Here is a 23391-nt window from a genome sequence, read left to right as displayed (position 1 = left end):
TGTACAAACTTCAGGAGGAAGGGATGGGATGCAGACAGGCAGGTAAGCAGCCAGTGGCTCAAGTAAAGAGTTTTACTATTTATTTAAATTTATTTAAATAAATTCAAAACTCTAATATAATTCTAGGAGCAGAGAAAGCAATAATGATGAAAGGCCAGGGAGTGGACTTGGAAGGGCATCTCAAGCAGCCATGTTGGGTAGAAATTTCTGCAGTGATAGAAACGTTGTATATCTCTGCTCTTCAAAACAGTAGCCACTGGCCACATGTGGCTATTGAACACTTGAAATGTGGCTGGTGGGACTGAATATTAATTTTCTTTAATTTTAACTTACATTAAACAGCCACGTGGGGCTGGTGGCTATGCTGTTAGACAGCAAAGCCCTAGAACCCGAAGAATCCCTTCCCCCAACTTGTGATTACAGGATAATAATGCATACCTCACTGAGTTATTGAGAGGACTAATGATATAAAATTGTCAATATCTGAAACATAGTTAGCCCTCAAAAAATAATAGCTGCTATTACTACACAGTGTTGCAAATTACGTTCAGTACATGCCATGTAAATTGGCTCTAAAGTACAGAAACAGACTTTTATTAATTTTTTTATTGTAATTTTTTGTTTGCCAGAGTTAGTGGATAACCAATGTGTGGGTCTATATTTGAGCTCACAAGCTAAAAATAGCAAACAACCATTTTGGGATCTCAGGAAGGCCTTCCAGAGACAGACGATTCCAAGTGGATCAGCTTGCTGATACTTATAATGAACTAATTAGTTTGACAACAGCTAATTTAGCATTTGCGAAAATTGGATTTGTAACATTACTGTATTATTTTCGAACAGTGTCATCTGAAGCTTCCTGAATGATTTTGGATAAGAGTAGTGTTTACTTTAATACTTGGTATTAAAATAAAGCCGAATGTATTTACTTATTGGAAACATTATGTTGAATTCTTTAAAGGTTAAATTGGTTTGGACATAATATCATTTTTTTTTTCTTGTCAGTGGCTCACCATACTTTCTTCCACACTGAATCCAGAAAACAAAATGAACACAGATACAGAACATAAGCAGACCGTTATAACTAACCCTTAATAATCTAATCTAATAATAAAATTACACGTTTGTTCAGAATAAGCATGGTGCTTACTTTTAGGACACAAGAATCTGCAGTCCACAGCAGCAGAGGTGAAAGTGGCATTCCATGGCCCCTGCCTAAGGGCCTGGTGGAGACTGAGACTTGAAATCCGAGGATGGATGTATTTAAATTAAACACATGCTTTAAAGCATTAAGAAAAGTTGACGTTCTTATTAAGGAGACCAATTAATCTGCTTCGGTAGGATGCCACTTTGCAGTAGTTGAAAAAGTGCCCTAGCACGTTATATAAATGAAACCAGGGGCAGAAAGGGAATGAAAATTTACTTTTCTACATAGGAGCCTTTCCTTAACTGCCCTCCCTAGCTTTGCTGTTTGAAATGCAGATCCTTTCTCTTCCACCCCTGACTGTGAGTCTGGGGTAGCATAATGGGAAGAGGGTGAAGATTCCTAAATGCTAAAATGAGGTGCTGTAAAGACTTACCAATGGGCATCACTAAGAAAAAAGGCAGCCAGCAGAGGACGAAGCAGCCGACCACGATACCCAGTGTTTTGGCCGCTTTCTTCTCCCGGGAAAACTTGAGGAGTCTCACGGAGAAGTGTGTCTTGTTCTTGGCGCTGGGCACCCCGCTGCCTCCTACCGGGGCATTTTTGCGATGGATGCGGAGCGTCACCCGCTCCGAGTCCGACTTGTGGGTCTTGAGGCCGGACTTGAGGCCCCGGCTCTCCCTCTTGGCCACCACGTAGACCCGGCAGTACATGACGAGGATGATGGTCAGCGGCACGTAGAAGGAGCCGAGCGCGGAGAAGAGCACGTAGCCCGGCTCCTCATTGATCTGGCAGATGGTCTCGTCCTCGGGGGCCGGCTGCCTCCAGCCGAACAGAGGCCCGATGGAGATGACCAGAGAGAGCGCCCAGACGCAGAGCAGAGCCATGAGACCCCTCTTCTGCGTGACGATGGTGGGGTAGCGCAGCGGGTAGCTCACGCCGATGTAGCGGTCGATGGAGATGATGCAGAGTCCCATGATGGACGCCGTGCAGCACAGGACGTCCACCGCCGCCCAGATATTGCAGAAGACCCTGCCAAAGGCCCAGTAGCCCAAGATCTCGAAGATTGCGGAGAAGGGCAGCACCGTGGAAGTGAGTAGAAGGTCGGCCACCGCCAGGTTGACGATGTAGTAGTGAGTGACCGAGTGCAGATGCCGGTGGCAGGCCACGGAAAGGATCACAAGGATGTTTCCCAGTACCCCGAAAAGGATGAGGCCCCCCAAGATCACCCCGAGCAGAATGGCCTTGGAAATGTTCGCCGGTGGCGGCGGGTGGGTGCAGTTGGAGCTGTCCGAGGCATTTCCAGGGAGAAACACCATGGTCCCAGCCGGGGCCGGGCGAGTTCCGGCTCTTGAGGGCCACGCCGGACCTGGGCGGAGGTGGGAGCGAGGGAGCGGGGTGGGGGGGCAGTCAAAAGGTCTCCGCTCCGGGGAGCCTTGCCTGCTGGGGTTGTCTGGGGGTAAGAGAGAGCGTACGGGTGGGAAGCAACCCGGGCCAGCCCTGGAAACCCTCAGAAGGCCACGCAAAGGGGCAGGGCATTAAAGGCAACATGGTCAGGGGCGCGCGGGGCTGCCCGCCGACCCTCTCCACCAGCAACGCTGGCCCGGGGCCCCAACTCCCTCCCTACGCGAGACTCAGCACAGAGCTCGAGGAGGCGCGATGCAAAATGCAGTCCCAGAATTACGCGAGTCCCCTTTCCTGCAATGTCGGATCCGTCCGGGTGTGAAGATTGAGCATTCTGCACATAATTTGGAATTCAAATATCCAGCGCCTGTCTCTCCCACAAGCCACAAGCACGGACGGGTCTGCCGTCGACTCTCAAAGGCGGGGACCCTTGGCATCTGGGCACTTCTCCCCACCCGCAGTTACCCTCAGTGTGGCTGGACTCATGGTAGATCCAGCTTCTAGGCGCGCAGGCCGGGGGACGTGGATGTGAAATGTTTGCCAAGACCGAGGCGGCTGCGGAGCGTCGTTTGCCAGCGTCCTCCTGAAAGAGCGCAAAGAGAAATGCGGAGTGTAAGCCAGGCGCCCTGGGAAGTGAGACTGTGCCCTGCCTCGACTGGCGGTCGGACCCGGCGGGGAGTCCTGCCGACTCTGCGATCCCGTAGCGGTTCGCCCGGCAGCAGACGAGCGCGCGGGAGGGGACCGCGAGCCGTGCCCCGCCGCTGGGAATCTGCCCTGGCGCGCTCCGCCGCGCAGCCTCTCGCGGGGTTCAAGAACCGAAGCACACACCCGCCAAGCTGCAGCGCCCGGCAGCCGGACTGCTAGCAGCCGTGCAGTGAAATTAAAATCCCAGAGCCCGAGAAGCGCGATTGCGGCTGACAGGCATGCAGCGCCGAGCCAAGCCGGTGGAAACCCGGAGGATCTACCCGGTTGCCACTAGAACAGGTTGCTTCGCAGTCACCTGGAGGAGGCGGCCTGGGAGAGGGAGCCGCTGCGACCCGGGGACCGCAGGGCCAGTGCCACGCGCACGCTCACGCCCGAGGAATTCACACTTGAGTGTGCGGAGAGCGTCGGTCTGTCGACCAGCCAAGCCGGCCTGAGAGCCGCGTCCAGAGCAAAGCCCTCGCGACCCAACGAGGGCTGAACGCGACCTAGATCGGTCCAGGATTCCTTTCCTAGCCAGAGGATCAGCGGTCCCGGAGGACTCGAGCCTCAAGCCACACCCAGGCGGGCTCCGGGGGTCCAAGAGGAAGAGTGGGAGCGGGGAGCGTCACTCTGTCTAAAGGGCTGTGCAGGCGGCAGTCACTGCGGATTTTGTACAGTAGGCGTAAAAATCAAGTCCGCGCGCCCGCGGACAGGGGACGCCTCGTATTTTCCGAGCTGGGGACCACGCTCTGCGTAAGAGAGCTAGGTTTCCACAGCTGCGGGCCGACCGCAGGGACTCAGGCAGGAATGCGGGGAGTGGGGACACACCTTGCCTTGTAAGGACTCTGCGGCTGGGCCTTGAGGCGGGATTCCCGGGCAAAGGCTGCTGTGAACATCACAAGTTCTAGAGCTCACAGGCGGTACAAAAAGCAAGCAACTGCAGAAACCCGTTTCCCCCACTTCGGAGCGGTAAATACGGGGTTAAAAAACACACTTGTTAACGAGGAAATAACTTCCCAGAATATATAAGGGAAACGAAGTGGGGTAAGGGTAAGGGTGAAAGAAGCGGGAGGAGCTTGGGGAAAGCGGGAGTTGGGTCTCACCCTGAGGCCCAGGGAGGTTTTCTCTCATCCACCCGGCCCTGCTGGACGCCGGCGCCCGGCGCTGCAGCGCACTCACCTGGAGCGCGGACGCAGAGCCACTCGCGCGCGCGTGGCGGGGACTGGACGGGCTTTCGGTCCCAGGAGCAGCCCTGCCGCCTCCTCCCTCGGGGGAGAGGGGACCGTTTCCGACGAACCAATTCCTAGTCCTTTTGCACCCGCTGACTCACCCCTTTCTCTACCACAGACGTCTTTAAGCTCCTGTCTAACAGACGTTTTACCTGGAGATTTTAAAAATAAAGAGAGAAAATAGAAAAAAAAAACCAAACAAACAACCAAATACAGCTAGGCAATAACTCCACCTTCACCCTTTTAATATTCAGCTCCCCAACATCAGCAAAGAATGGCAAGGAACTTTGCAGCTCTCGCTGACGTAACACAGTCAGTAGCCCCAGCTAGTACCGTAATCTCCTGCTGTTACCGTATTACTCTGAGGTAACAGGAACCGTGCGCGCAGCAGTATTTTTTTTTCTCTTGCCTTGGGTGAATTGGGTTCTCGCCTCACTTTAAGAAAGTGTGTGTGTGTGTGTGTGTGTGGCGTGGGGGTGGGGGGAGCGGGTAGAAGGGATTTTCTGTTTGTAGTAAATAACTCTTGTAAATGATCTGATTTTAAAAGTAAAGAAAAATAGACACTTGCCAGACACATGTTACTGTATGTATGATGTGTTCAAAGAAATGCCCAGTAAAGTTACTTTTGAACAGCTTGATTCAGTGAACACTTAGGTTCTGTTGAAATCAAAAAGAAGCATATTGTTATGCGAAATATGCAGGTAAATTATATTATTTGCAGATGTTTTCAGATGAATGTAAAATCAGATAAAATTCAATAAATCTGATTACAATAAAATTATAATTCTAGGAAAATAAAGTAAGCATATCTAAACCTTCTGAAATACGATCCATCTCTCATTTCTTCAGACAAGTGGACTTAGAAAGTATGATGGTCGCACTGCAGTTTCTTACGTGGCTTAGTGTTATTAAAGTGCTATTAATTATTTTCCAGTTTCCGTAAGAAAATGTACCCTTTAAAAGAGTGTTACTTCTCTTTAATGCATGAATAGTTGGAGTATGAAAAGTTGACGTCACCAGTCTTATTTACTTTCTTTTTTTTCTGGTAAATTCCATGTTCTGTTTAGCTTTAAATTGAAGAAAACCACCTGTGTTTTAGAATATTGGGAAAACACCAGAATTTTCTCCATTCTGATTCCCACCTCCTAAGTCCCCTTCTTTCTTCTTTATTGATTCAGACAAAACACACTTCATAAAGTAGTTAGTAGGTTCTCTTAAACCTAGTAATAAAGAGATAACTTTCAGTACAGGAAATAACTACTTGAATTCCCTCACCCGAACAAAAGTTTATTAACATTGTTACCTTTTCCAAGGGAGATGTTTGGGAGACTTTTTTATAGCAGTATACCTCCAAATGCCTCAGAGGAATGCCCTCAGGAGGATCAGGGAGCCCTGCTTCATCAAAGACCTAAAATTCAGATGACCTCTTTCCTGTAAACAATGCCATCCCACCCGCCACATCTATAGGGGGGGTGAATTTTATGTTGTAGGAAAAGCATATGGGGTGAGGAGACAGGAAATCTGGGTTCCCTCTAATTACTAAGTCACTTGCTCTCTGAGATGCCGTCCCCTCCATGGAAGAGGCTTTACTACAGTTCCCTGAGACCCCTACATCTTATCATCAAATATGTATACAATGTCTGTTCTTCAGAAATCCCATCCACCAGAGGACGATATTATTGTTTAGTTTCGTATTCATTAACCTGACACCGTGAATGCAAGCTTTCTAGTAAGATCTGTTCGGTGGCAAATAAGGGAAGTAGTGTTATCAAGAAGAGTGACTGAAAATTGCTCAACTCTGCAGGGTCAAAATGTACAAAGGCTTTTGGAACTCCCAGGACCCCACCTCCAACAAACAAGCATACTCACAATCTCACCCCCTCAACCAATTAGCTAGTGCCCAGACGGAGAAGAGCAGCGCTTTATTTCCACCTTGGCCTCTGTATGCTACCAGGTAGGTCTTTCAAATCCACTTCCAAGCCGGTGAACATCAATCTTGGCTAAACTAGCTCTCAGAACCAATTTTTCCATGGCTAATCACAGACCTGCAAACAGGAAACTATTCATCTTCATAAAGAATGGTTGATGTGGGTGTCCCAGAAGATGTTGAGATAGACCCATGGGAAGTTGGAGTGAAGAAAGAGTAGGCTGTGGAGTGGTAAAGATCTGTTCCTGCCCTCCTATGAAACCAGGGTGGAACTCAGCTTTTCTGAGCCTTGGTTTCCTAATTTTTAAAGGGAGACAATAACCCCCAACCCCAGGGTTATTTGGACTGAGTGAGATTATATCTCATGAAGCTTATCAACTCTCTTGTTATTAATCTTATTAACCCTTTCCCTTTCTGCTTACTTTGTGTGCTACTTTAAAGTGAAACATACTTCTAACCCTGAGTGGTCCAAATTCCACATTTAACAAGAGCACAAAGTATTCAGCTGGAGAGGTGTTTGAAATGCCCTGCAAACTATGCCCCGGTCCACTGATGTAACCAGAGTGACCCTACACAGCAGAGTGGGAGAGCTGGCTATGACTCCTGTCTACTCCTCCTTTTCTTCCCATCCCTTCTTGTCCCACATCTTGAAGGGCCATGCAGATATGTGTGAACACTTCAGCCTGTACACCCAAACAGCTGCCTCTTGGCCATGGGCTTCAGGGTGCACACACCTGTGATATGGTCTTCCCTTGAGAGGGTAGACCCAGAAAAAAGGCCTAAAGTCCTTGAAAGTGGTTGTGTGGCCATTTGGGGCAGGAGATGCTAGATCCCAGAGCATGATCTAGAAGGGAGGGTACAGGCTCCAGGCTGGGATATTACCTTACTCCTGTGGACTTTTTGCTCCATGGAAAGGGCTACAGCCAGAGGGAGTCCAAGCTGGGCTTTCTAAAGCACGAAACCCAAGGCACGGGTCCTATTACCTGGACCTAAGGGTGCTACTCTGTAGACTTCTGATGTGCTGGAACTTGAGAAATCTCCTGCAGGGGAGGTTCTGGGAAGCCTCATGGGATGATGTTGCTTGACTTAGTGCTTGCAGGATAAGCAGGATTCGGATTGGTAGACAAAAGTAAGGTAAGCAGATGAACAGCAGCTGTACACTAGAGTGGGGTGTGTGTGTGTATGTGTGTGTGTGTGTGTTCACAGACACGGGGGGAACCAACCTCATTGGAGAAGAAGGGCTTGCAATCGACATACACTGACGCCTTAGACTGGCAGGACTCTGTTAGTGACTAGTGAGAAAGTCAGCTAGTGTGGGAAGCTTTGAAGAAAAAAAAAAGAATCTGTCAATCATTATCTTACAAGACAATACACAATGAAATTAGGAACTGATTTCTGGAATTTATAATTCCACTGACAGGGTAGAGGGCTTAATGTTAGTATCCACCAAAAAGACCTGGCTTTTCAACGAATTCTCCTAAGGCTTAAAAAAAAGTGTGAGGGAAATGAAAATCTTTGCTCAGAATGATACTGATGCGGTATCCAAGTCATGATTCTCCAAACAAACATTGTGTTCTAACCCTTGAATGAACTGAGAAGACTCCCAGTGCACAGACACTGCTGAAGGAAGCCTAGCATGAGATAATGATTCTGTCTTTGGCATCATTCATCCCGATTGTTCTCGTCGCCCTGAGAAAATAACTTGCTTCAAGTTATGGGAGTCACAGCGTCCCATCCGTACAGTGTATGTAATGGTGGGAATGTGGAGTCAAGCCAGCCTGTAGCCAATTATACTTTTAAAAGAATAAAACTCTGCTCTTTGCATAGCAAATATTAGTTGAGGCATATCAATCAAATTCTTTCAATACCTTTGTCCAGTAACAACAGAAAGGGAATTGAAACACCTAAATCAATATCTGTAACAAATTTAGAAATTCTTTATCTCATTTCTCCATCTGCTGAGCTGTTCTTACAGGCACATTAAAATTCTTATTGACCTGAATTTCATTATAAAATGTATGCTCATAGTAGCACATTTTAAAAGTCAGAAATCTATAAAAATAAAATGAATCTGTAATTCTGTCATTGGAGAAATAGACACTGTTAAATATTTGGAATATTTTCCCTTTTTCTAAACCCACGTGTATAAATGACATACATAGATATATATATATGAAATATATTATATACATGTATTTACAATATTATGTGTGTAAATATACATTATATACAATACTACGATCATACTGTACCTACAGTTATATATCTTGTTTTTTCATTTAATATTATTAACCCCATATTATTAAATTTCTGCCCAAACATGACTTATAATGGTTGCATAGCAATTTCATTGTGTGTATATGTCATGATAAATTTAAATATTTGGATAATTAATACTTGGATATTTATGTTTTTAACAGATGTCTGATTTATAACTTGTACTGTGATAAATACCCATATGTAACATTGTACTCTAATTTTTTCTTAAGAATAACTTCTATAAGTGAAATTAAAGAATCGAAAATTATGAACACTTAAAAGGTTATAATACATATTGCCTTCTAAGAAGGTTTTACAAATGCAAATGGAAAGTGTAAACTCCTAAGAGTAGTGTATGGCAAAACCTCCTTTTTTTTCCTCTTGTTAACCTTGAGTATTTATAATAAAATCGATAAGAACATAAATAAATATAAATGAAATAAACCTTAGCCAATTTAACAAGTAAAAAAATCTCATTAAAATTTTTATTCTGTAATTATAAGTGTATTTTTATACACTGATTTGACATTTTCATTTTTACTTTTCTGATTTGCTTGTCCATGTTTCTATCAGTCAGGATTTAGTCAGAAACTGCTGTAGGTGTTTCAAGCAGGGAGTGATTTAATACAAGGAATTAGAGGCTCATAAGACAGTTAAGAAAGACTGGAAAACAGGGAGAGCTGCTACTTGCTTTCAGGGAATCTGTAAGTACAGGAATATCAGGAAATCACAATGGTGAGTTCAGGTGCCTGAAGCATAAATAACGTGCAGGACACCCAGAAAGAATCTTCTGGCAAATCCTCACATGTGCTGTGGGCTGAAGCCTTCATTCCTACATGACAGTGTTACATGGTGCACAATGGCTTCTGCTTCTCTTTTACAGGAATTCCTCTTATTGGTACATTGTAACCCAAAATCTGGTTGACAGAGATTCTTCCAGCCATTGAAATGCAGAGAGGAGCATAGAAGGGGGAAAATGGTTCTAAGTGGCTGATGGGTAACTTGGTATAATGTCCACTGGCCATTTTTATATTGGTGTTTCCCCCTTTTGTCTTGTTGGTTTGTAAGTACTCTTTATATATTATGGCAGCCATGCAAATGTGCCATCAGATCTCCTGCTGCATAATTGACTGACAGTGCCACATTTTGTCCTTCTGGATCCATCCCTGTGCTCACGCCACACTTCCTATAGGCTGCTCCCTACCAATGGCTAAGCATAGCAGAAGTTCTAAAGCAGGCCTGTTACTACAAGACCTGGGATTTATTTTTTCTTTTTAATTAATTTATTTTATTTTATTTATCTTATTCTTGTTTGGCTGCATTGGGTCTCAGTTGCTGGGCGCAGGCTTTTCGCTAGTTGCGGCGAGCTGGGGCTACTCTTTCGTTGTGGTGGGCGGGTTTCTCATTGTGGTGGCTTCTCTTGTTGTGGAGCACAGGCTCTAGGCACACGAGCTTCAGTAGTTGTGGCACACGGGCTCAGTAGTTGTGGCACATGGGTCTAGTTGCTCCGCAGCATGTGGGATCTTCCCAGACCAGGGCTTGAACCCAAGTCCCCTGCATTGGTAGGTGGATTCTTAACCACTGTGCGCCATGAGGGAAGCCCAAGACCTGGGATTTCTTGAATGGGGGATTTTGTCTCAAGTGCTCCCCATCAGCTGGCCAAAACTTTCTTCCAGCTGTGCAACTGTCTGACACTTTTCTTTCCCAGTATTCCTTTCTTCCTCTCTGCTTCATAGGATTCTGACTTGGATCATGGTCTGAAGGCTCTCCTTCTCCAGCTCTTCCTTTTGCCTTCACAGGAATTTCCCCCTTATATCTTTTGTATGATTAATTATGTCTTGGTGTCTGCTTACTGGAGGACAAAATTAACACATACATTAAGGATGTCAGCCCTTTGTGATATATGTTGTCATTTCTTCCATTCACAGATATTTAAAGGAAAACATCTCATGAATTTTTAAATAAAACATAAAGAATAGAATTTTTTAGAAAAACTGACAAATTTACATCAATATTCAATACTTTTCAGTATGATAAAAGGGACAAAAGGGCAAGGCTAAATTATAACTTTAATTGGAAGCAAGTATTATAAAATGTATAACACACCAAAATTATTTTCCAGAGTATGTTATGTTCTACTGTCTAACCTTCATTGTTTCTGAGAAGTCAGACAAATTTGTATCATTCTGTCACTGTAGATAATATACAGTTTTTTCTAGTGGATTCACATTGATCAGCTGGTGAAGATGTGACCAGAGGCTTGCAGGAACCTAACCTTGTATTTCCCGTAGGAGCAATGGTTCCATATTCACTAATTCAGTGTTTGCAGTGACTGTATGTATGGAATATAACTACCACCAGTGTGAATAAACTGTGTGTGTCTTTCTGGCTATGTCTGTATCACACACACAGATGTGTACACAGTGTGCATATGCACACACATACATATAGATAATCCAGGATTTATAATTGTTATGTGTGGGATAACTATGACAAAAATACTCCACCATTTCCAGAAGGTAGAAATGTCATTTGAATTTTAATGAGTTCACTGGTTTTCAACAAAAATCTTATTGGAATTTTAATTGTAATTGCAAGAGTTAGACTGTGGAGAATGAACATATTTATGATAGTCCCATCAGCTACATTGGTATATTTCTCCTTTTACTCAAAATATATTCTTTAATAATTTTTAAACAATTTTTCATAAGCATCTGGCCTGACTTTGGTTAGTAATTTTTAGATATCTTATGTTTATTGTTCCTATTATAAACAGTGTCTTTTCCCTATTAGATTTTGCTGACATATGGGAATGGCATTAATTTTTGTATACTGATCTTATTTGCTGAATTTCTTCTATTTCTTTTTCTTTTCAAAAAATTAATATTGATTTTTAAAATTTCTGGATCATCTTGGATTTCCTACAAAGACAATTATCAATATTTAGCAACAATTTTATGCCTTTCTTTCAAATGTTTATACCTATTCTTAGTCCTTTTATATTTAATTATAGCCCCAGTATAATGTTGAATTTTAGGGATAATTATAGACATTCTTGCCTTAATCCTTACTTTAATGGGAATGCTTCTAGACTGCAATGTTTAGTATGATGTGTATGTATCTTTTGCTAATAATTTGTTAAATTGGTTCCCATATATTTCTAATTTGCTAAGAGACATTTTTAAATTCTTCTGACTCTTAAGATGATCATATGATTTTTCACTTATAATTTATTAGTATGGTGAATTATATGGATTGATTTTTTTTAAATTGAATATTTTTTTTCTGCTCTTGGTATAAACACTACTTGGTCTTAATATAGTATTTTCTTTTATATACTTTTTGTTTCATTTTCTGTAATTTATTTATAATTTTTTCTAGTGATATTTACCAGTAAGATTGGACTATGATTTCCTTTTCTTATGTTTTCTTCATTCTGCTTTGAAATTATAATTGTACTCGCCCAGAAAATGATACCTGGTTCTCCCTCTTTTTCTGTTCTCTGAGACAGTATAAATAAGTTAGAACTTCTGTTATTTGAAGGTTGTGCTAATTCAGGTACAAAACACTTGACTTAATATCTTTTTAGAGGGGAAAGTTTTGTCTATTTCTATATCTTTACTAGTTTATAGTTTACTCTGGTTTTAACTTTTTTAAGTTATATTTTAATTTAACTTTTTATTGTTATTGACATACACATTTTCATGATATTGCCATACAACTTTTAAAATATTTATTCTATTTTATGTCTATTTATGTCTTTTTATTCCTAATATTGTTTAAATACTCTTTCTGTCCTATTTCATAATCAGTCTTTCAGGAGAGTTTTTTTTTTTTTTTTACATCTTTATTGGAGTATAATTGCTTTACAATGGTGTGTTAGTTTGTGCTTTATAACAAAGTGAATCAGCTATACATATACATATATCCCCATATCTCCTCCCTCTTGCATCTCCCTCCCACCCTCCCTATCCCACCCCCCTAGGTGGTCACAAAACACCGAGCTGATCTCCCTGTGCTATGTGGCTGCTTCCCACTAGCTATCTATTTTACATTTGGTAGAGTATATATGTCCATGCCACTCTCTCACTTCATCCCAGCTTACCCTTCCCCCTCCCCGTGTCCTCAAGTCCACTCTCTATGTCTGCGTCTTTATTCCTGTCCTGCCCCTACGTTCTTCAGAACCCTTTTTTTTTTTTTAGATTCCATATATATGTGTTAGCATATGGTATTTGTTTTTCTCTTTCTGACTTACTTCACTCTGTAGGACAGACTCTAGGTCCATCCACCTCACTACAAATACCTCAACTTCGTTTCTTTTTATGGCTGAGTAATATTCCATTGTATATATGTGCCACATCTTCTTTATCCATTCATCTATTGATGGATACTTAGGTTGCTTCCATGTCCTGGCTATTGTATATAGAGCTGCAATGAACATTGTGGTACATGACTTCTTTTGAATTATGGTTTTCTCAGGGTATTTGCCCAGTAGTGGGATTGCTGGGTTGTATGGTAGTTCTATTTTTAGTGTTTTTTAGTTTGTTTGTTTTTTTCTGAAACACTGGTTTTGATTTTGTTGGTCATCTCTTTTGTTGTTTTGCTTATTTGTAGTCTATTAATTTCTGCCATTATCTTCATTCTTTCCTTCCTTCTTTCTACCACTTTTGGTTTTACACTGCAATTAATATCTTAGTTTTTGGTGTTGAATTACTAATTTCAATCTTTATATTTTAACATGTATTTAAGAATATAAATTTATTTCTAAATGTCACTTTAGCTATATTCTAGAGGTTTGATGTCCTTACTTTTTTATTAAGTTCTAGATATACTTTAATATCATCAGGATTTTTCTTTAATTAGTTTTTTCAGTTAAACTTTTTACTTTTAGATAGTTGTAGATCACATGCCATTGTAAGAAATAATACAGAGAGATCCCATGTAGTCTTTACCCAGTTTCCATGTTGATAAAGTCTTGCAAAGTCATAGCACAATATTACAATCAGGATGTTGACCCTGACAGAGTCAAGATACAGAATAGCCTCACCCCACAAAGATCCCTCATGTTGCCCTTTTATAGCTGCTCAGATTCCCTTTCCCACCTCACCTGTCCCATTCCCCTGCCAATAACTAATCTCTAAAATATGTCATTTCAAAATATTATCAAAGGAATCATGCAGTATGTGACCTTTTTGGGTTGATTATTATGTCTCAGCATAATACCCTAAATATTCATCTAAGTGGTTGCATGTAACAATAGTTCATTCCTCTTTATTGCTGAACAGTATTTCAAGGTATAGATGTACCACAATTAGTTTAACTATTCACCTTTTGAAGGACATATGCGTTGTTTTCAGTTTTGGGCTATTACAAATAAAGGTGCTATCAACATTTGTGTACAGGTTTTTATGTGAACACAAGTTTGCACATTTCCCAGATAAATGTCAAAGAGTGCAATTGCTGGATTGTATGGTAAGTATATGTTTAGTTTTATAAAAAACCACCAAGCTATTTTTCCACAGTGGCAGTACCATTTTACATTACCAGCTGCAATGTATGAGTGATCCAGTTTTTCTACCTCCATACTAGTATTGTCACTCTCTTTTTTATTTTAGCCATCCTGGTAGGTGTGTTAGTGATATATCACTGTGGTTTTAATTTGCATTTCCCTGGTAATTAGTGATGTTGAGCATCTTTTCATGCACTTATTGTCCATTTGGATGTTTTCTTTGGAAAAAAAAAATGCCTGTTTAGTTCTTCTGCTGATTTTACAATCAGATTTTTTTTTTTTGGTTATTGAGTTGTATGAATTCTTTATAAATTTTGATTATTAACCCTTTATTCAATACATGATTTGCAATTTTTTTCTCCCATTTCATAGGATGCCTTTTAATTTTGTTGACTGTTTCTTTTGCAGTACAGAAGCATTTAAATTTGGTGTAATCCCACTTTTTGATTTTTGTGCTTTGTGCTTTTGGTGTCATATCCAAAATATCATTGCCAAGACCAATGTCCAGGAACTTCTTCCTTATGTTTTCTTCTAGGAGGAGTTTTATGGTTTCAGGTCTATGTCTTTGATCCATTTCGAATTTTCTCAGTTTTTAGCTTTACTTTTTAACAAAAGCAAAAATTCTTCTTAATGATAAAATCCGATATGTCAATTTTCACTTTCATAGCTTGTGTTTTTGTCATCAAGTCTGAGAACTCTGCCTAGCCCAGAGATGCTTTCCTATGGTTTTTGTTTCTAAAAGTTTCATAGTTTTAACTCAGTTTTTAAACATCAAGGTTTTAGTTTCCATTAGTATTGGTTTTGTCTCTTTAAAGAAACTTATCTTTATATTGTTGATTTCAAATTTAATTGCTTTGGGATCATAACACATGTTACTGTGCTTACTGTTTCGATAATTTCTGCTCTTTCCTTTCCTTTTTCTTTTTCTACTTCATTTGGTTTTATTCTGATGTTATTTTTTCTGTCACATTGGACATGCACAAATTGGATATTTTATTAGTTTCTTTTCAAACCAATCACCATTACAGCAAGAAATTTACCTCTCAATTCCACTTAACACTCCCACAAGGTTTGACTTGTTATGTAGTGATTTCATAGTCATCTAGTTTGAAACATTTCCCACGTTCCAATACGTTTTTTTTTTTCTTATCCGTGAATTAATTAGGAGTGTGATTTTTCTTTGTATCAAAATTTTAAGCTATTGTTTTAATGTTGATACACAATTTGATTACATGATGCCTAGGAAAATAAATCTATATGATACTGAATCTTTGAAATTCCTCAGACTTACTTTGTAACAGCATATGATCAGTTTTGAAAGGTTTCATATGTGCTTGAAAAGCATGTATATTCTTTATTTCTTGGGCACAGGAATCCCAAACACATTAATTTTATTATGAAAATTCTACTTACCCTTACTAATTTTAGGTCTACTTGGTCTAAAAGTTTCTGATGTAAGTGACTTAATGTTTTCCACTATGATTATGGATATAACATTGTCTCCTTATAATTCTGACAGTTGTTACACTGTGTATGTTGATATTGTAGCCAGGTTCATCCAATTCATGATTATTCATTCCATAATATTCATAGTATTGAGGGGTAGAGCAAGAAAAATTCCCTGCCACATCATAATGTAATGTTCCTTTGTTTTTCCTATTAAGGATCTTTACCTGAAATTTTATTTGGTCTGATATTAATATTATAACACCAGGTTTGTTTTAGGCAGCTTATTTCTGGTTTACGTTTTTCAAGACCTTTATTTTCAGCTTTTTGAGTCATTTTGTTATTGGACTATTCTGTACAGGTACTTCTGTGTAGATGCTATAATTCTTTACTTTTTTTCTAAATATAATTTGACAGTTCTGTATTTTAATAGGTAAGTTTCATCTGTTCTCATGCATTATGATTATAGATTGTTTGGATTATTTTATCTGTTTTCAAAATTGGATTTATTTCCATCATATCATTTTGCTTTCTGACTATCATCACTTCTCTCTGTTTCCTCCCCGGTTTTCCCTCTTTCTACTGCATTAATAAAGTTATTCTTTATTCTTTCCTTCATTTAATTTTTTTTGAATTTTTTTGGTATATTTTTTCCTATTCTGTTAGTAGTTACTATCAAATTTTTGTTATTTGTAATTAAATATATGTTTTTCAAGCAAAAGCTAGAGTTATGCTGTGTTTCTCTTCCTCTCCTAAAACTAACCATTTTCCATGCTTTAATTACCCATGGAACTACACTTCCCAATTCTGCATTCTTGCCAATTAGAATTTAATTCCACCTTTTACAAATAAAAATTAACAATATTATAATTGAACTTACCAGCATATTTCCTATTTTTTCCTCACTTTGTTCATCGTTATCTATTTTTTTTCCTGTTCACTTTTCTTCCTCATTCAGTAAATATTTATCGAGAATTTCCTCTGTACCACGCATTATTTTAGGCAGTTGAAAAATATCAATGATCAAAGGAGACAAAAATCTCTTCTATAGATTTTTTAAAATTTTATTTATTTTATTTATTTATTTTTGGCTGCACTGTGGTCTTCGTTGCGGTGCGTGGGCTTCTTTTTGCGGTGGCTTCTCTTGTTGCAGAGATGGGCTCTAGGCATGCGGGCTTCAGTAGTTGTGGCACATGGGCTCAGTAGTTGTGGCTCACAGACTTAGTTGCTCTGTGGCATGTGAGATCTTCCCAGACCTGGGCTTGAACCCGTGTCCCCTGCATTGGCAGACAGATTCTTAACCACTGTGCCACCAAAGAAGTCCCTCTTCTATAGATTTTTAAATTCTTGTTAAAATATAATCTCTAATAGCTCTTTCACAGAAGTTTTATAATGATATAAAACTTTCTTCATGTGTGTATATCTGTGTATATAAAACTATATATTTTTATGTCATATTTACTCTTGAAAGATAGTTTCATTGGTGATAAAATTCTAAGTCAACATTTATTTTCTCTTTAGTATTTAGAAGATTAATCCTTTTTATGCTGTTATTCAGTTTTGCTGCTGATAATTTTGCTATCAGTTTAATTGGCATTTGTTTGTAATCTTTTATCTCTCTAGTAGTTTTTATTTTTACCTTTTATATTCTGCCATTTCATAAAAATGTGAATTTGTTTCTATTCTGTTGGGTACTATTGTGTCTTTTCAAAGTGAAGATTCATGTAATCATTTCTGGACAATTCTTATCTATTATTCTTTGTTTAAACTTTTAAAATTGAAATAAAACACATATGCAGAAAAATGCACCAATTGTAAATGTGCAACTTGATGGATTATCACAGTGACCCAGGTTTTAAACAAAAACAGTGTCAATTCCCTAGAAGCCTCTTTCATAGGCAATTATCTTCTTCCCTAAAGGTAACCACTATCTTGATGTCTAACTTTATACTTATGTCTATTTTTGAATTTTATGTAGATCATACAGTACATATTCAATCATATCTAGCTTCTTTAGTTCAAGATTACGTTTGTGGGATTCAATCATGCTTTTCGTATAAATCATGTAGATCATTTATTGATGCTGTTTTATAGTATGTCAGTATATAAATAAGCCAATATTTATTTATCCTTTCTTTGTCCACTGTTTAGCTATTATGGATGATGTTGTTATGAACTTTGTGTAAAGATTCTTGGTGCACATGGGCCAGAATTTCCATTGGGTATATTTCCTAGAAATGGAATCACGGGATCATAGGGCAAAGTGTAAATTCTAGAAGTTCTACTTTAGTAGGTATTGACACATACTTTTCCATAGTACTTGTACCAGTTACACTCCTAACAGAGGTGCAAGAGTCTCTGTTGTCAGTCTTCTTAATTTTAACCATTTTGGTGTGTATGTAGAAATAGCTTATTGTGGCTTTAGTTTGCGTTTTCCTGATTACTAATGAATTTGAGAAACTTTTCATATGTTTATTGGTCGACTGTCTTTTTTGTGCAGTGTTTGTTCAGGTCTCTTTCTGAAATTTCTATTGAGTTATCTGATTTTCTTTTCTTATGAGGTTTTATTTTTTAAATAAAATTTTTATTGAGGGATAACATGTGAAAAAAACCCAGTAGAATCGTTAGTGTACAGCTAGCTAGATATTCACAAAGTAAACATCCTGATTAAGAAATACATTCTTACTAGAATCCCAGTAGGACCTTTCATGCTCACTCCCAATTAGTATTATCTCCATCCTTCCCAAAGTTAACAACTATACTAACTTCTAAGACCAGAGGTTACTTTCCCTATTTTTTTTAATATTTATATGATTGGAGTCCCAAGCATATATATATAATATATGGATATATTATATATATTTTGCTCTCCATTAAGCCTCTGTAATGATAGAAACTTTTTAATATTCTGTGCTGTCCAATTTGGTAGCCACTAGCCACACATGGCTACTGAACACTTGAAATGTGGTTAGTGTGACTGAGTAGTCGAATTTTAAAATTTTATTTAATTTTAAATAATTAAATTTAAATAGCCACATGTGGCTAGTGGCTACCATATCTAGCACATCTCTAGAATAATCCCTTGTATGAATATGCTACAAATTATTTATCAGTTCTACTGTTTATGGATGTAAGGATTACTGTAACGAAAAAGTTACTGTCAACTTTTTTGCATAAGTCTCTTGGCACACCTATGTACACATTTTGTTGTATATACCTAGGAGTGAAATTGCTGAATCTTAGCATACATGTATATTAAGCTTTAGTGGATAAATGCCAAATGATTTTCAAAAGTAGCTCATACTAATTTATTCTCATAGGTCAGAATATGAGAATTCTAGTTCCTTCACCTCCTCAAATATCTTTATCATTTTAGTCGTTCTAGTGGATGTGTATTGTCTCTCACAGCAAGTTTAACTTGCATTTAATTAGTGCATAATGAGGTTGAACATCTTTAAAAATGCTTTTTAATTATTTGGAATATCCTAATTTTGGAAGTCTCATCCAGTTTTCTAATGGGTTGTATTTTCCTTATTGATTTGTGGGAGTTCTTTATATATTCTGAATACCTGTGTTTCAGCAGTTATATGTATTGCAGATCGCTTCTCCTGAGGTATGACTTGTCTTTTTACTTTCTTAATGCTGTCATTTGATGGACAGAAGTTTCTTTTTTAATGTAACAGATGTATCCATCTTTTCCTTTATGTTTCATACATTTTATACCCCAAGGCTGTGGAAATATTATCTCATCTTATCTTTTGAAGCTATATTATCTGCCTTTCAAATTTGGATCTTTAATCCACCTGGAATAGGTTTTGTGTTTGGTGATCAAGGTGAATTATTTTTCATGTGACCCAAATTATTTTTTTAATTTTCAATGTCCCAGAATCATTCATTGAAAAGATCATCCTTTCTCTACTACTCTGTAGTGTCATTTTGGTCTTAAATAAATTGAGTATGTAAGGCTAGCATCTGGTCTTATTCTGTTTTACTGGTCTATTTGTTTATCATTGCACTATATCAAACTGGTTAATTCCTGCATCTTTCTAGTAACTTTGATAGTGAAAGTTCTCTAATCTTGTCTTTCATTATTGTGTTAACTACATTTGGCCCCTTCACACTTCCATATAGACTTTGGAATCCCTTGCTAATTTCTGAAAAAATCCCCATAAAAAACAAACACACACAAACAACAAAACAAAACAAAAAAATCTCAAGTGGTAAACTTGGCTCTGGTGCATTTTGTTCCTTATTCTTTAGAGTAATAAAAGCTTTGCCTTTCTCTGTCTCTAAAATCTGGGTTCAACAAACCTGTTTAAAGCTTACTTACTACTTTGACCATATCTGTTTTTTAGATCCATAAAGATATCTCTCTTAGAGTATGGCTTTATATTTTTAGCCTTTTAAAATGTTTAATGTTTTGTATATTGTTGCTGTTTATACGAGTGGGGAAGAGGAAGGGCAAATAAAAGCTGAAACTCACAGTGCCAGTTTGACTAGAAATCTACAATATGTTTTCCCTGCCCTAATTCTCACTCTTGCCCTTTTCTCACCAGCTGTGTTGAATTACTTGCCAATCACAAAGTTTTGTTCTCAGTGTTCATTCAGCCTTATTTGCTGCCATATCTACATGTGCAAATCAGCTCTGTATTTCAAAACTCAAAAGTTACATCTTCTATGACCCTTGCCCTAATAAACCCAGCCAAAATTAATCTTGCTCTTAAACGTCCAGAATTTTGGTAGTTATCACTTTGTACTTAATTTCAGAGTTACTTGTGTTTATCTCCTGTAATAAGGCTTATATTCTGTGAGGCGGGAACTATTTGTATTGTATACACCTTTGTATTATGTATGATTTCTAGTATAGTTCTTCGTCCATAGCTAAGGTGATCACACACTTCATTTTCTCAGGACAGCCGATGTTTATGCTGTCATCCTGACGGTCCAACTAGTTAGCACTTCTTTCTACTCTCAACATTGTCCTAGTGTATATGTGGCACTATTTGGTCTCCCTACCCATATTAGAAGCTCCCCCCCTTCAAAAGACGGAATTGACAATAACTTGGAAATTAAACTGCTGTTTGATAAAAGGAAATACCTCTAAGTGACTGAGAAAATAGCTGGTGACATTTATGAAGGAAGTCAGGAGGAGAAGATTTATGAGGTGGCTGATAAGTGTGATAAGTGTGGCTTGAATATGATGAGTTTGAGGTTGCTAGTGAGCTATGCGGCAGAATACAGTTCTACAGAGAATGCTGGGTAATAGTGGTGATTAAAACACTGGGTGTTGTTACTGTGAGCCACCTTCCTTTTTTCTTACATGGGGATTTAGCAGGAAGGAAAACAAAGTTCCTGTTCTCATGGAGCTTAAAATCTAACGGGAATAGGTGCATTAGACAACTATTTATAAGTATGAGTGATTTTGTTTTCTGGAGGATGGAGCTGAGGAGACAATTGCGTCAATCATAAAATGTTGGCAAATACTCATGTTTTCAGGGTGCAGTAAGGAAGAGGAGCCAGGGGAAAATAAAGAGCTGGGAGAATAAAATATTAAAAATTTCAGGCTTTTTAAAAAAAGCATCATCTGATGTCAAATGCTAAGGGTTAAAAGGAAAGACTGAGGCATTAGAGATAATTTATTGTACACATTTTGGAAATGGACACACTATTTGCTATCAACATTTACCACAATTTGTTGATGTTCTTCAATAACTTTTGAGGAGGGAGAAATACCTTAAGAGGCTCACGGGTGGAATATAATTTCATTTTTTGTTTTGTTTGTTGCCAAGTTTGGTGACATTTAAAAGCTCTTCAATTCCTGAATGTATTAGACAAGGTAGCATTGTGGTCACAATCAGCCAACAGCATTTACTTGAATGTGCTTTTTCTCCTTACCAAATGTATTATATTAACTTGCAGCAAAATTTTGAATTTCTCTTTTTCTAAAGAAATGAGTCTTTACTCATTTTAACTTCAGGAGGATAGAAGCTTTGGCATTTGAAAACAAATCTCTACAAATAGTTTTTGGAAAAATATATATTTTTTCTTTTGTGGTTTTTCTACTTTGAGTGTGGAAGGTTAAAAAACCACAATTTCTTTTCCATGCAAGTAATTTCCCACATAAACCAAATAACAGCTTCTAAGAAAAGTTCGAAGCTTTCGAATAATTTATGATTCAAACCAAATATTTCTTTGGGATTTTTCCCACACTCTATCATTGGAACTATATATATACAAACTAAACCATAATGTCATCAGAGTGATTCTATTTCCTAAGAGTTCAATAACATTAAGAGTAATAATAGCTAAAATTTAAATAAAGTTTATAGTTTACAAAGACGTACGGTTTGTCACTGGGGTATTTGAACGGCCCTATAAGATACTCATTTATTACTCATATTTTTAAGATGAGGTAAACTGAAGCTTAAGAAGTCATATGATCTGGCCCAATCACACAGTGTCTTAGAGATAGAAACCTAGGTTTTCAGAACCTAAATCCTTAACACATTTAAATAAGAAAAGGTCCAAAATAAAATGAACTTGTTGTTGGTTTGGAGGTATCAACAAAGTGAAAGAATAATGCTAACATCCAGCACATCCATTTGGCGTTTTGCAGGGTTGGTGAACTATGACCCATGAGCCACATCTGGCTCCTTAAATTATTTTTTGTAGATGTCCTCCAGCTAAGAATGTTTTTATATTTTTAAGGTTGTGAAAACAAGCATACAGAGAAGAATATGCAACTGATATGTATGTGACCTGCAAAGCCTAGAATACTTAAAATTTGATCGTTTGCAGAGAAATTTTGCTGATCCCTGTTTTATGGCATGGTTGGTATTAGGCCTGCCTGAAGCCACCTGCTTCTCTGGCAGATGCTCCTCTAGCCTGAAGAGTTTGGGAGGAGGATAGTCTTAGGAGTTTTCAGGGCACCTCTGGCCTGTACCTCCCAGAAAGTCTCTAGGAACTGACCTGTGTGACTTCTGAAGATAAGGAACTGGTCCCCAGTGGAAAAGGGCCTGGCTTTCCCCTAGGCTTTTGCCTCAAGGGCAGGCTGGCTGTCCACCTTTGGTGAGGATAGGAGCAATTTTAGAGTCATTCTATATTTCAAACTATCCAATGATATTCTGGAACATCTGGCTTAGAACCCTACATGAAGGTGGTAGCCTAAGGAGTATTTTCCAATTATGAGCACAAAAACAGGGTAGTTTTCCCATTCTCATACTGGGTGGGGGGGGGGGATAAAGAGGTTGAAAAGGTTTCCTTCTATTTGAATTTTTTTTTTATTTTAAAATTTTTATTGGAGTCTAGTTGATTTACAATGTTGTTTTAGTGTCTGCTGCACAGCAAAGTGAATCAGTTATACATATACATATATCCACTCTTTTTTGGATACTTTTCCCATATAGGTCATTACAGAGTATTGAGTAGAGTTCCCTGTGCTATACAGTACATCCTTATTTGTTATCTATCTTATATGTATAGTAGTGTGTATATGTCAATCCCAATCTCCCAATTTATCCCTCCCCCTTTTATATATCATTTAAAATATTTGACATGGGACTCATAATTGAGAGGTGTAGTTTCTAAAGATGGCTTTTCCACAGACTTTTATTGAATACCTAGTATGGAAAGGCACTGTGCCCGAAGCCAGGAGTATGAAGATGAATAACAGCTATACCTGCCCTCGGGGCTTCATGGACAGGACATGTAAATAACTGCATTAACACGTTATAATAAGTATTAAAGAGAAATTCAATGAAACAGATAAATGCATTTTTAATATCAAATA

The 23391-nt window shown here is 38.7% G+C and overlaps 1 protein-coding gene across 4 annotated transcripts in view; it reads right to left on the bottom strand.

Annotated features, from left to right (window-relative positions):
* Positions 1-4885, bottom strand: part of ADRA1A (adrenoceptor alpha 1A) — a 96936-nt gene extending 92051 nt beyond the window's left edge. For 2 of the 4 annotated variants that reach the window (XM_057549244.1, XM_057549242.1), the window contains exons 1-2: positions 4412-4885; positions 1581-3131 (exon numbers count right to left, since the gene is read on the bottom strand). In XM_057549244.1, coding sequence (XP_057405227.1) covers positions 1581-2463 — 883 coding nt within the window. In that variant the 5' untranslated portion in view covers positions 2464-3131; positions 4412-4885. Of the gene's footprint in view, positions 1-1580; positions 3132-3548; positions 3703-4335 lie in introns of those variants that run through there. The other 2 variants (XM_007192750.3, XM_057549243.1) reach the window with 2 other exon arrangements.
* Between the last annotated feature and the right edge of the window lie 18506 nt (positions 4886-23391).

The sequence above is a fragment of the Balaenoptera acutorostrata genome, chromosome 6, assembly GCF_949987535.1.
Source record: "Balaenoptera acutorostrata chromosome 6, mBalAcu1.1, whole genome shotgun sequence".
In the NCBI taxonomy this organism is placed as follows: Eukaryota; Metazoa; Chordata; class Mammalia; order Artiodactyla; family Balaenopteridae; genus Balaenoptera; species Balaenoptera acutorostrata.
The sequence above is the reverse complement of the archived record's forward strand: the minus strand, read 5'-3'. Positions and strand labels throughout refer to the sequence as shown.